The sequence below is a fragment of the Rhipicephalus microplus genome, chromosome X (assembly GCF_043290135.1).
Source record: "Rhipicephalus microplus isolate Deutch F79 chromosome X, USDA_Rmic, whole genome shotgun sequence".
Lineage (NCBI taxonomy): Eukaryota > Metazoa > Arthropoda > Arachnida > Ixodida > Ixodidae > Rhipicephalus > Rhipicephalus microplus.
Genome location: NC_134710.1, coordinates 410,084,288 through 410,098,393, shown reverse-complemented (window position 1 = coordinate 410,098,393; position 14,106 = coordinate 410,084,288). Strand labels below are relative to the sequence as shown.

The window sequence follows — 14,106 nt, the reverse complement described above, 5'->3', positions numbered from 1 at the left end:
TTCGGTCAATTTGAACCGACGCTGTGGTCCCGTCAAAGCTATGTGCAATTCAATGGGCTAAAACACCCTGTAATTCGAACACGCAAGCACTTGCGACGGTTCATTCGAACATACCGTGCTCCGAAAATGCTCTCAGCACTACGCCCGATCCCACGTGGCACCTCCAACACCTCAATGCTGCGCGCGAAAAAAGAAAAGAAGAAAAGGAAAGAAAGGACTGCGGCAGAATGTTTGCTCTTTCCCTAATGCCGATTTGCGATGCGCCACTGCCACGCTTCCACCTTTTCTGTCCCTGCCACGTAGAGCCTCTTCTCCCTTCAACATCGCACCCGAAGAGAGCAAAAAAAAAATAATAATAATAAGCTGCCGCAAAGTGTTAGCTCTGCGGATCTGCTTCTCTCCACGTGGAGATGCTCCTTCTTTCTCGTCATGTGCTGGCCACGCTCTGGCTGCGGCGCAGAGGGTATAGCAGCAGAGACGCACTCGTTGTCGTCTTTAGTGAGCGGTGGTGCTGGACATTGCCGCCCTCAACTTCTCTTGCCTGGAGAAGGCTGAAGCCAAAGCAGAAATGCTTTGCAAACAGTGTGCGAAATTGATTGATTCTCTGCAAGGCAAATGCGTGAAAATGCGCATCACCGATTACTGCACTTAATGACCGATGTCCTGTGATTTGTGAATAAATGCGTCTTCTGAAAATTCCCCCTCATGTGTTAGTTTAATGCACATGCGCCACTGCATGGTGAGCCCTCCGTTCATTTAGCTTTCATTGACTCGAACTTCTTTTAATTTGAACAAATTTTCGGGCCCCTTCGAGTTCGAATTATCGGGATTCAACTGTACTATAGATGATGTGATTCAAATTTTGCATTGGGTTCGACTGTCTGATTCTTGCTGTCTAATACTTGTTTGCCTAAAACTTCAAGTAGCTTTAAAAATGTAGCTATTCTTCTGAGGCAAGTGTAAAGTTACAAAAAAACAAACATTATTTATCGGTTTCCTCATTTTCGAAAAGTTTTAAATGAAATTTTTTTAGACAACCTGTGTATTTTGCACTGATCACATGCCTAGGCAGTAAATCAAAATACGTACAGAGCATACTAATGGTTTATTACAGTGGTAACAACCTGTAAAGAGTGATGCTGATTGCATGAAAAAAAAACTTCAATGGGCTCACTACTGGTGGTTCTCATCGAAAAACATGTGGCAGACCTCTTCGAAGTGCGCTTATTGCTGTTGCCACTTCTTAGAATAGGTCTTGCTTACAGCAGCTTTCTTGGGAAATTCAAAACAGGCACTTAAGCTTATGGTATGTTGCAGCTCTTGAAATTTTAACTTCTGTCAGCTTGTAAGCCTTCAACTTTCTTTATATTAACCATTGTTGTTTCTACAGTCTCCACTAACTAGCATAGCATGCAGCCAAAATGTAAAACGTGTCTGCGCTGTTGGCTTAAGCAACTGGGGTTTTTTCTTGGTCTAGATACCTTATTTACTTGCACAATTTGCGCACTTTTTTTTCACGATTTCGGGGCCCTGAGTTACGTGGCGATTTCGCGAGTGCATACGAAATATTGTGTCACAATCCTAACATGCGCAGTATATACATTTAAAAAAGAAGAAATAAGTTGGAGCACAAACGAAGTGTACTTGTTAAATTTAAAAGAATTAGTGCGTACTTTAACCAGTCAGATCCGGTCACGCGTGCTCTGGCGGGATTCGTTGATCGCAAAGTCTGATTGGGATCATTGTCGCGGCCGCTGCCACCACCCTAAGGCACGGTGCTTGGCTAGTTGGTTGGAGCTCATCATTTATAAGGGTACAGGGCACCACGACAAGGACAAAAGAAGAGACACACATACGCACAGCGCCCTGCCGAAGCGCATCGTCCTCGGTTCCGTCGTGCACTTTTGAACGCCCCCTTTTCCAGAAGCTCTTTGAACAATGCCAGGAGAAACTGGGTCCCACGACACAGCGATACTGCAAGAACTAAGCATCTGTACACAATTGAGAAGGCCTTCTTGAATGGCAGGAAACTTGTATTAGCAAGCAAGCGCACTCTTCTGCTTTCTATACTGATCGTGCCGGTAATCACGTTGAAGTATGCCCCCTTGAAGTGCTTTTCAATGGCGTGCTTCCCGCTTTCTTTGTCGAAATTTACTACAGTGAGCTTCAATTTCGCCGTATATTTAATTATTGTAGCACATCGCAAGGAACCCGTCAAGACGCGTCGTCTGGATTGCGAAACCTAAACTTCCGAAATCGACCAAGCGTGCATTGCAGTGGGGACAGTTGGCGCACGCCTCCGATGCAGAAAGTCGCCCTTGTCATGAAGTTAGCGTACATTCTCGCCATTGTCGCGGTGGTAGATTTCGGGAGATAGGAGGGGGGGGCAAATGCTCGAGCAGTTTCGGCAACCCATCCACAGGTTTTCGTTCGGGTGCGCTGTTCTAGAGACCCTATATTATATTTCGGGGTAAGTCCTCGGAAGAAGGAACTTCGCACTCGCAGCCTGTTTGACTGTGCCCGTCTGCTCGGCGAGGTGCACACCCGGCCAAAGCATCAAAATGTTCAAAGGTGCGCGCGCAGGCGAGCTGGCTTGGGCAGGTCGGGGAGCGTGATATATGTGAGTAAATATTTTTTTCCCGAAAATATGGCAAAGTATTAGGGATGCACAAATTATGCGAGGGCACAAATTATGCGTGTAAATGGGGTAAGTGCACAATTTATCAAGTGCCATTATTGAGTAGAAAGGCGTGAAAAAGGGATATACCGTTTTGCATACTTTTGCCTCAGCCTTTAGGCTCTTCATATAGTGCATATTATAGATAATATTGTGAGTTTAATGTAAACTGATATGTCAACTTTATGGACGGAGTGGAATTCTTGAGAAAAGAAATTGTTATGAGCATTTCACCATTACTACTCTGTGCACGTAGCTCCTCGATTTCAGCCATCAGTATTATTGGCAAAATGATAATAGAAGTACACCAGCTGCCGAGTATTGCAAAATTAAGAGAAAAAAAAAAAGAAAAAATTGAGACTGGTGCAAAGTTAAGGCAGCAGCTTCAGCCCGATAAAGCTATCTGTGCTGAACGCTAAAGGCCATTTATACTGCTCTGTGGCCAGTGTAGTATTTGTTTGACAAAAGCAGATGATAGAAAGGAGGGATGTGCAGATGTGCACTTGCTGGAATGCTGAAGTTTCGATTTCTTTCTTTTTTTTTTCACAAGTGTGTCTGCAGGCTCAGTTTGTGGATAGCAGCTTCTAGCTCTTGTTCAACATGACTTCACAAACCCTGTCAATTGTGCAGGTGCTCGGACTCTCGGGGCGTATGTGGAAGCTTAGCTCAAGGCTGTCAAACAAATCCGTGCGTGACTGCCGGCTCAGTGTGCCAAGACACGGATGAATTGGGCAGCTTCCACTGTGAGTGCCCGCGTGGATACCAGGGCTCGCGATGCTCAGAAGACGTGGATGAGTGTGCAGCACACATCTGTGAACATGACGGCCTCTGCCGCAACAAGCCAGGAAAGTTTGAGTGCTTCTGTCGGCCAGGATACACGGGAACTCGCTGCCACATTGAGGTGCGCATCTTTTTGCTATGTTAGTCTTGTTCAGATGTCATTCTTTTGTGAAAGCTTCAAAAGAATTTTAGATGAACAGTAGCTCATAAAGAATTGGCATTATTTGATGCATTTTTGGTATTTTGATGCTGTAGTGGACATCTATGATCTGGCCAAAAGGGAGTTTTGCGAGGGGGTCACTAGCATTGTCTAGAACTGGTTTCTCCGTGCAGTCGCTGCTGAGAGTGAAGAAGAATGGCTAGGAGCCTTGAAGTGAAAACAAGAAAAATAAATAAAAATAAAAGCCAGTTGTCTAGTTGTGAGTCACTCTGAGGAGTCGTCTCACTATTCTCCTCCACATGCCTGCATCTCAACAGTTGCATTCTGAGCAAACCATTTAGACTTTTTTCTTGCACCTGAAACTCTGCAGATTGTAGTGTCTCTTTTCATGTATGCAGGCACAGGTATCTTAAATTTGCGCTTTGTTTTTTGGCCTTAGTGGTTAGTGTAAAATGCTACATGTCTTTTCAGGTTTCACTGCAAGTTGTCAGTATGCAGCCATCGTAGCATTCCTATGTTTTTTACTTTTTGGTCACCTGCTTCTCATTGCTGCTTTTCAGTTACAAAATTCTCTATAAATACACTCTTTGTAGAAAAATGTGCAAAGAGTGTTCAGTTAACTGTGTGCTGAGTTAACTTCGATAACTTGCAGCTTCAGCTATTGTGTTACAGGTCGAGCTACTTCCCAGTACATTTCATCTGCTGTTGTGTATTTATTGTGACATGAAGGAACAATTTTCAAATAGTGCGCACATGCAAGTATAGCATACTCTGCTAGAAAGAAGTGATTGTTTCAAGCTTGGAAGTGAACCTCCCTGAAATGTAAACTGGGTTGCAGCTTGGTCTGACTTCTTCAGTTTTCTGACACAGTTTTCTGGCCTTGTGTGGTGCAGGTAAACGAGTGCCTCTCACAGCCATGTTTCAATGGAGCGACCTGTGTGGATGGGGTAAACGAGTACAAGTGCATCTGCCCTGGTGGCTATCTGGGCGACCACTGCGAGATAGACTTCAACGAGTGTGCCTCCAGTCCCTGCATGCACGGTGCTACGTGCCTGGACCAGGTGAGTTTTCAATAACTCTGTTATGGGCTATAAAAACAAAGAATATGGTAATATTCCAAGCTATTCATTAATGAGTTGTAAAGTGTTCTGTTCAATTCGGTACTCAAACTAAATAGCACTTGTAGTGTACATGTATTGGGAAGGATTACGGCCACTAGCGTGAGTCCGGTCTCTGCAAGCTGCTGGGCACGCATTAACCGTCATCGTGGTGCGAACACGGTACGGTTCAAGGTCGCAACACTTTATTGTCTGTGGCAACACCAAAACGCAGTACAGCCCCATTGCAAAAGGAGCGGCAGGAAAGTAAATGGGCTTATTCACGCCACGGGTGAGAAGTACTTCACAGGGGTGCCGAGAGAAAGTCTCCGTGGCCAAAAGTGATTCACGCTGACATCAGGATAAAGGGCCCGGTCGCTCGAGCGAGGGCAAAATGCACTCGCGTTGGCTTCAGAGAGGTACGGGTCGGCGTAGTTTGACCGCGCTCTAGGACACCGCACCGCTCTTCGGCCTAGCGTTCGCAAGGGACAACAAAGGTGAGCATTCACCGTGGGCGCAGGGCGTCGTTAGCGAAGTCTGACAAGCCCCGAACACGAGGAGCCGACAGGCGGAAAAGAAATGCGTGCTCACCATAAGTCGTCTCGGAAAAATCTGACTCACGCCCAACACGCGCGCAAAACGTCCCGAGAGAATTTGCGCACGGCGCCACGGTCGACATCCGCTACCGGGTGAGAGGGTTTAAACGTCGCTCCCCGCTCCCTTTAGCGCGGCAGACCGTAGAGACGGGGAGTCATGTCGCGACGTGAGAGTGGCAGAAAGAGGCGGCAAAGCCCCTGCAACGGTGGTGGGCTAGCCTCGATTCCCACACCCCCCTCTCCTAAATTTGCCCTCTACCGGTCTGCTAAGGCAGCTGAACGTCACTCATGCAGTTAAAATGACACTGCTATGAGCAACAGCTAACCTTAGTCCAGCCCTGTACCTGCTGCTAAAAAAATGATGACAGATGATAACAATAATAATAAAATAAGCTCATGACATGTTTGCAAAAAAAAAAGAGCAAAGGGAGTAAGGATAGAGTTCGGGGTGCTGAGGCGGGATAGCGTCCACCGCGTGGAGGGGCGGAAGAGCGTGACAATGTCCACTGTGTGCGATGCCTGTGTGCGAGGTCAGAGGCACAGATGAGGCTCACTGATGGCTCATGGCTCACGACGACAATTGGACTGCAAGTTGACGAACGCCGCTTCAGTGGTGGTTTAGAGGTCCCGCATTTCTCAATGGATGACTGGGGAACCTTGCGGGGAAGCCAGGCCTCTCCAGGGATCAGCGAGGCTGAACCGAAATTGGCTGCCAGGCATCCTTGCGGTGGCAGGCAGCTAATAGCTGCTGTCAGCTGGCCTCACGCAGGAGCCAAGGTGGAAGAGGCAGCAGGGCTTCTCGGGGACGGCCGAGAGCAGAGCACAGCCGGACCGTCCGACGTCAGCAAGTCAGGGCTTCGAGCAGCTCCAGTTTCCACATCGATGGGTCGAAGGCACAAAGCGTCTTTCGTCCCTCTCTCCACGCATAAGCACCAACGTTCAAGTTCAAAACTTCCTTCGCCGGTAGAGAAAATGCAGCACAAAAAGTGTTTAACAGAGCAAAACCACACTCAATATCTGGCCAAAAGAAAATAAAAACATAAAATGCAAATGAACACTTAATACTAGACAAAGGAACCTAAAAAACATAATATACACATGAACACTTGAAAAAAAAAAAACACTGGCAGAAAACTGGGTGGGGTCGACTTCTTTATGAGAACAGGTCGTAAAGAAGCTAACCTATACTGAGGCTAGACAGTAAACTGAGGGCCTTCGATTGTGGAGAAGTCCGTCGTCCAGCGCGAAATCACAAAGGTGACCGCTTTCTCAATTATACCGGTGCAGGGTCCGAATGCGGTTCGCCGCCCCAAGTGTGCCCCGTTGCTTGCGCATGCTCTTGAGACCGTGATATATAGGGTTTCAGGTCTGCGATATAGGCACGGCTGAGTTTTCTCGAATAGGGATCTTTCAGCTAGTACAGGAGTGGGGTCCAAGCTTCCTTCATTCGGTGTGAACCAAGCCTTTTAGGAGCGAACTAGGCTGAGAACCCCTTACTGGCATAGCTAAGAGCGCGGTTACGCTTCAGGACAAGATCGCCCACTTCAAAAACTAGGTCGCGACGCTTGCGGTCATACTGAACCTTTTGCTGAACCCTGGCCGACGCCAAACTTCGCTTTGCTTTGCAGAAAGCTCGACAAAGCCTGTCCCGAAGTGTCGACGCGTAAGCAGAGCAGTCTGCCTGCATCGCTTCATCCTCGAGCTGGCATTGAAGGACCCTAGTCACCGAATTTGCCAACTCCCTTTCAAAATTTAAGAACACGGGCGAGAAACCAGTTGAGCGACTCTCGGATGTTCGAATAGCGAATGCAAGCTCACTCAAATAGTCTGCCCAGTCCCTTTGACTTGCGGCAAAGGCTGCCAACATCGGTTTGAGCGTACAATTGACACGCTCCTTCACATTTGACTAGGGATGGTAGGATGAAGTGGTGCAGTGGTCGATTCGGACGGAATGACATGTGTCACCAAACACCCGAGCCGTGAAATACGAAGCATTGTCCGTGATAAGCCTTTCTGGGAAGCCGAACTAGCAAAACACTTCCTGCAGCTTTTCAAGCATCGCTCGCATTGTCACCTTTCGAAAAGGAGACAATTCCACTCACTTCGAAAAGAGGTCGACTACTATCAGGTGAACGAACCCCTGCTTACTTCTAGGAAATAGTCCCATTACAGTCAATACCGAATATATCGAACTTGAAGGGGGATCACGAAATAGTTTGATATATCGAGAATTCGAAATACAAATATGCATATTTAAGGCCTAAGTTGAAGAATTTCAGTTCTCTGAAATCGTTACCAGACCTAAGATAATGATTCGCTCAAAAACAAGGTGCAGGTTACTGCACTTTATTCAGTCCGTAAACTTGTCTTGCTTTTTGCGTTCTGTCAAGTTTAGTCATCCTTAATATCATTGAAGCTTTTCAAATAAGCGAACTTAGCTCCTTCATCTACAACGTTGATTGATGCAGAATGCCGATATTAGCTTTGTAGCGCGGCAAAAGCATGGTTAGCGGTGGCAGCAAAAGCGTTTTTATACATGCACGAGTACACTTACGCAGCACCGGCAACGGCATCCAAAATCTCAGCATTGATGCAGTCAGAAACAGCAACATCGTCATCTACACCGATGAAGTCGCTACTGTTCCAGATGGCACCCGGAAATGCTGATAAGTTGCAGAATTTACTGAGGCGCCGTACGGCGTTGTTAGTGGTCTTGACGCACCCGAAGTCATCACCTGGCGCGCAAGGAACGTTTACGACACAGTGTTTTTCTTCGTGTCGCTTTAAGCGCTAGTCATAATTTTTATCGCTATGTGCGAGTGAACGTTGAGTTAAACTCCCGAATGAGGATTCATCATAAGTGAGGCGAGAAGTGCTCAAGACCACAAGGCGCAAGAGACACAACGCAGAGTTCGTCCGAGTTCTCACCGTCGACATTTTGGTGATACCGATGTCACTATAGCTTTTAGCTGGCAGCCGCTGCTTTTAGCAGCTTTGATGCAAAAAGATAAAAAAAAAGCGTAGCCTCCGTGACTCTTTGAGCGTGACGCGGCATTCGTTCGCTGTATCGCGAAGTTTGTAGTAAATGAAACACAGCTTTTAAAGAAGTTGTGAGTGAAAACGCAAACGTTTCTTGCCCCAAAAAGTCCGTTATGCACGTGTTTCGAAGAGCAGAAGCAATAAGGGCGGTCTCGAGTTCACTTGAAACGGCAGGGTGCTCGTTCGTCGAGGCCCGTAGCATAAGCTGCATGAGGCACTGGCTCCAAAGTTTCGTCGTTCTTGCTATCCGATTCCTCCAAATCGCTCTCCCCACGTACTTTATTCACAATGCCCCAATTTGTGCACGGTTTCGCAGTGTTGGCGTTTCATTTACTACGAACTTCGGGATACAGCGAACGGATGCCGCTTCACGCTCAGGATTGTTTTAAGCGGGCTCGACCATTTCAGAATAACGAACTTTTAGAAAATTCCCGTCAATTTTTTTATGCATTCTATGTGAAAATCTTTCAGTGAAACGAACTTCAGAATAGGGAACTCTTCAGTTAAACAAACATGATCCATGGACCCAGGCTTATTTTTAAAATCAATTAAACGAACTTTTGTGCACTGCAGCATTGGCATAGCCGATGCAAGCTGCCACTAAATCGCCCATCCATCAGCGGCAGCGCGACATCGCTTGTGCATGCAGCGTGGCCACGGCAAAGCGGCTGTGTGGGTGACGAAAACGAGTCACGTGCGCATCAGTTCGCCGGCGCCACTTCTTTTTCGTCTGTCTCATCGGCATCCATTGGCACCATTTTTATTTTGGGAAACAGCGCCTTTCACGTGCGATGTGCCCACTTTGGCAATGAGTACGATGAAATGCAAGCGGTTGACTCTGTCAGACAAGCTCAAACTCCTTCAGTGTCTTGAGAGCAGGCAAAGACAAGTGGGCATTGTGAACAAATATGGAATTGCACCGTCGACGTTGTCAACGGTAGTCAAGCAAAAATCGAAGCTCGAAGGAGAAACTTCATTCAATCCTACCAGGACCAGGAAACAACTCTGCACGGGACATTTCAAGGCAGTGGGTTGCGGTATGGCTCCACGACCTGCGATTCCAAAACATACCTGTGTCCGGCCTGATGATACAGTGCAAAGCGAAGAAATTCGCTGTGCTTCTGGATGTTCGTGGCTTCGAAGCAAGTAGCGGATGGCTTACCCGATTTCAAAATAAGCATGGGATCGCGTGGAAAACGATTTGGGGTGAAAGCAAGGATGCTGATCATGAAGCGACGAGAACCTGAAGGGATGAAAAACTATGGGATATTATTAGTGCATATTTACCCGATAACATTTACAATGCCGATGAAACTGGAATGTTTTATCAGTTTCTTCCAAACAAGACAATAGCATTCATAAACAACAGTTGCAAAGGCGGGAAACAATCGAAAGCAAGGATCACTGCGTTGTTGTGCTGCAACGCCAGTGGCAGCCACAAGCTCAAGCCCCTAGTGGTAGGAAAATACACGAAACCTCGATGTTTTAAAGGTTTCCTTCACTTTCATGCACTATAAGAGCAACCAAAAAGCATGGATGACCAGGATTATCTTCAGTGAGTGGCTGATGAGCATCAACGAAGAAATGAGAAAGGCAAAACGAAAGATTCTTTTGATTGTAGACAATTGCTCTGCACATCTTGTCAATGTCCATTTGAGCAATGTGCATGTCAAATACCTCCCGCCAAATTGCACTGCCGTGCTTCAACCGTTTGACTTGGGCATCGTACAGAACTTGAAGGTCGAGTACTAAGGCCGGCTCGTGCAGTTCATTTTAATTAATATAAGGATTGGGAACAATGAGCCCATCAATGTCAGGCAGGCGGCCGAGATGTTGACAAGTTCCTGGTGGTCAGTGCGACAGGCTACAATTAAACACTGCTGGCACCAATTCGGACTTTCCCTCATGCAAGATGCAAATGAGCAAGAAGAGCACGTCATGGTCAGTGAGCAGGAGGAAAAGAAAGGCACGGTCCTTGACTCTGGAGTGTGGACTGAGGTCTGTCAACAGTTGGACGTTTACAGTGGCGTTTCATTTGAGGGCTATGTGCAGTGTGACAGGGATCTTGTCACTTGTGCAGAATAGAGCAGCGCTTCGAGATAGGTAATAGTGCACTTCAAGTTGTAAAAGACTATAGGGAGTTTTAGCTTGTACGTATACTTCTTTACGTTACTGTGTTACTGGATACTGGATAGAATATGCACATGCGCGGGTATTTATGGAACGTAAACCTTTACGTTTCCCACTGGATTGGGTTTAAAAGTTTACGTTTTCCAGCCTTATCTCGCAAATCCACCTCCGTTCGTATGAACTCGTGGTATCCGCATTGTGGGGACTTGAACTGTTGAGTTGAAATAAGCAGAAGTAGCCGAAGTGCGATTGCCAATGGTCATTACATTGTTTCAGCCGAATTACCAGAGCTAGAATGGTCTAACTAGGACATAAACACCATAAACGTGAGAGTTTCCGACAAGCTGGATTGGTGGCGCCATCTAGCGGAGCAGTAGTGAACCAGGTAATCACAAAATTGTTATTGCAGAAACATCGTGCATCGTATGTCAGATGCAAAAAACGTGCAGAGGCGTTATTACAAATGAGTTACCTTTTCAATCATTTACACCTCAAAAATATTATGTGTTAGCCAAGATGTTTATGACTGTGGTTGCATGAAGTGTCACAAGATGTCGCCACCATCGTTGCAGTAGCCTTGCATTTTTCACATTTTTGCGCATGCGAAGATACTGTACGCAATAAAAGAACGTCTTGTGATTTCGCCACAATGGTGATTCAATCATATGTAAGTTAAATGCAGTTTATATGCAGTTAGCATCGCCATTTATGGATTGCGAGAACGTAAAGGTATACGCGTCTATGTACGTGCATGAACGTTTACGTATAAGGAGCTAAAACGTTGAAAGATATTCATTCCGGTAAGACGGTAAACGCAAACCGGTATCCGGTGACACGTTAACGTAAAGAAGGATACGTACAAGCTAAAACTCCGTTATGTCTACTTAGGGCACATAATAACCGCGGAGCCAAACCACGAGATTGTGAAGTAACCAGAAGAATAAGAATGGGGTGGAGCACATTTGGCAAGCACTCTCAAATTATGACAGGTAGATTGCCACTATCCCCCAAGAGGAAGGTATATAACAGCTGTATCTTGCCGGTACTTAGCTACGGAGCAGAAACCTAGAGACTTACAAAGAGGGTTCAGCTTAAATTGAGAACGACGCAGCGAGCAATGGAAAGAAAACAGGTAGGTGTAACCTTATGAGACAAGAAGGGAGCAGAGTGGATTAGGGAACAAATGGGGGTTAAGGATATCATAGTTGAAATCAAGAAAAGGAAATGAACATGGGCCGGGCATGTAGCGCGTAGACAGGATAACCACTGGTCATTAAGAGTAATTAACTGGATATCCAGAGAAGGCAAGTGGGTTAGGGAGAGACAGAAGGTTAGGTGTGCAGATGAGATTGAGAAGTTTGCGGGTATAAATTGGCAGCAGCAAGCACAGGACCGAGTTTACTGGCGGAACATAAGAAAGGCCTTTGTGTCCTGCAGTGGATGTAGTCAGGCTGATAATGATGATGATGATGATGATGATGATGATGATCTGATTTAGAAATTGTTTTGAGTGTTTGTGTGGAACCAGAAGAAGAGTGCCATAGGAAAGTTGTAACGGCAGAGGTTGGTTCAAATCCTGCAACTTTAGCCGAGGCAGTAGAGTATGTTAGAAAGTTGGGAGACTTCGTGTCTCACCAACAAGCTGTGCTATAGGCACTGCACAGAAACCTAGACAAGCTTCGTCTCTTCTTGTGCTTTAAGGGCACCAGTATAAATGAAAATCACAGATTTCTTTTTAAAATAAATTGCATTTCACACTTCTGACTCTAATGTCTGCTGTGCCCAATGCTGTTCCATATTCTAGTGAACATTCAGTTTGGTGAACTTCCAGTTAAGTGAATTTTCTTGGGTCTCTTGAAGTTCACTGTAATGCCTGCACCTGTTCTGCTTCTAATGGAGACAAGGTCCTAGTTGAACATGCTTGGGCTTGTCTATTATGCGCATTTTTGTCTAGGAAGCTGATCTTACGTTTTAGATATCCCAGTGTGAGTAAACTGCGCTTGAACAATTTGTTTGCAGAAAGTGACTAACCACCATTAGTCAAGCAAACCGCATAGCAGGAAAGCTAGCTTTACAACCATGGAAGGGGTCTATTGTCGATGTTGACAAGACTTGTCAGTATAGGGATTTCTAATATTTCTACGATGACGTAACATACTTACATTATTGTAGGTTGACGCATTTTGTCTTAAATTGAAATACAAAGTGGGTAGGGGGGGGGGGGGGGTCAACCTAGAGTTAGAAACTAGGTTCGGTTGTGAAGTCTTTTCAATAATGATCCTCGCGTATTTTCGCAAAGCTAGCTTTTCCGCACAGCTTTTAAGCACTACCATGGAGCCACCTTGGCACATCGGAATTTGACTGTTCATTTCAAAGACATCGTAAATAATTTTTTAATCGAATGTGGTCATGCTCCAGCCCCTCCATTTTTTTTCGCGGTGCGGTTTCAGGGGGGTCATCCTGCATTCTAGTCTACTTGCAATCATGTAAATATAGTAGAAGAGGACGTGTAAAGTGTTGACAACAGTTTGGTTGTACTAAAGCATGTAAATAAATACATTTTGACCTCTTCGTTGCTTTGTTCTTTGTAACCTAATTGGGAACACTACTTTTTAGCACCCTTCTATAACACCAACCTAGCTGTAAGAGGCGCTTTCACATTCCCAACTTATAGAAATATGCCGGAAGATCCTCTGCAACTTTTTTTGCAATTTCGGTTGCAAGTATTGGAAAACTATACGAGAATTATTCTAAAGGTATCCGATTAAATTCATATTCATTCTTTAATACAGTGATTCTTAGCCACGGGTGTGTCTGGGACCCCTTGTGGACTGGTGGAAGTGATGGAAGACCCCTTGCAGCAAAGGGGAGGGAGGGGGAGGGGGTACATAGGTAAATTATCACAACTGGAGCGTGAAACAGGCACCTTTCATTGCTACCAAAAACATCAAACGTACCACATCACTTCATTTTGAACAGTTCATCAATACGTGGCATAGTCGTGCTTAAACAAAGTTGCATAGGCATATGCAGGCACATTCACTTTGTTTCAGTATTTACTTTGAGTCACAGACGAAACTCCAAAAAGTGTAAAAAAAAAAACGGTTGAGGGTGTTGCGGATCACAAAAGTGGCTTCGCGGACCCCCATTTGAAAGCCAATACTTCAATAAATACCGTATTTACTTGCGTAATGAATGCACTCACATATTAAATTCACCCCCAACTTTTCTTCGAAATTTGGATTCTTTTTCCCACGTAATAAACACACCCCCTACATTCATCCGCTACAGTCCCGCTTAGCGATACCTGGCGCCCCCTCACCCGTCAGATCTCTTCCATTTTTGATTACTTTGTCAACCCCCCTCAATCATCTTGGCTCGCACTCTCCCCCTCTTTGCCCCCTGCCGCATGCCGTATTGCTTTTCTTTCTATCTGTAATACACCCATTCCCTACAATAACTCACTGCAGTCCCGCTAATAGACAACTGGCACCTTTTCACCCATTGGCTCTCTTCCATTTTTTATTACTTTGCCGACCCCCCTCAACCACCTCAGCTCACTCACCCCCCCTCGCCCATTGCCATGCAGGTGCCTATTGCTTTTCTTGTGCCTATTGCTTTTCTTTC

The 14,106-nt window shown here is 45.7% G+C and overlaps 1 protein-coding gene across 4 annotated transcripts in view; it reads left to right on the top strand.

The window, feature by feature from the left end:
* Positions 1-14,106, top strand: part of LOC119160975 (cell polarity complex component crumbs) — a 234,921-nt gene that overhangs the window by 126,398 nt on the left and 94,417 nt on the right. For all 4 annotated transcript variants that reach the window (XM_075880257.1, XM_037413268.2, XM_075880258.1 and 1 more), the window contains 2 exons: positions 3,308-3,578; positions 4,511-4,678. In XM_075880257.1, coding sequence (XP_075736372.1) covers positions 3,308-3,578; positions 4,511-4,678 — 439 coding nt within the window. The remainder of the gene's footprint in view (positions 1-3,307; positions 3,579-4,510; positions 4,679-14,106) is intronic.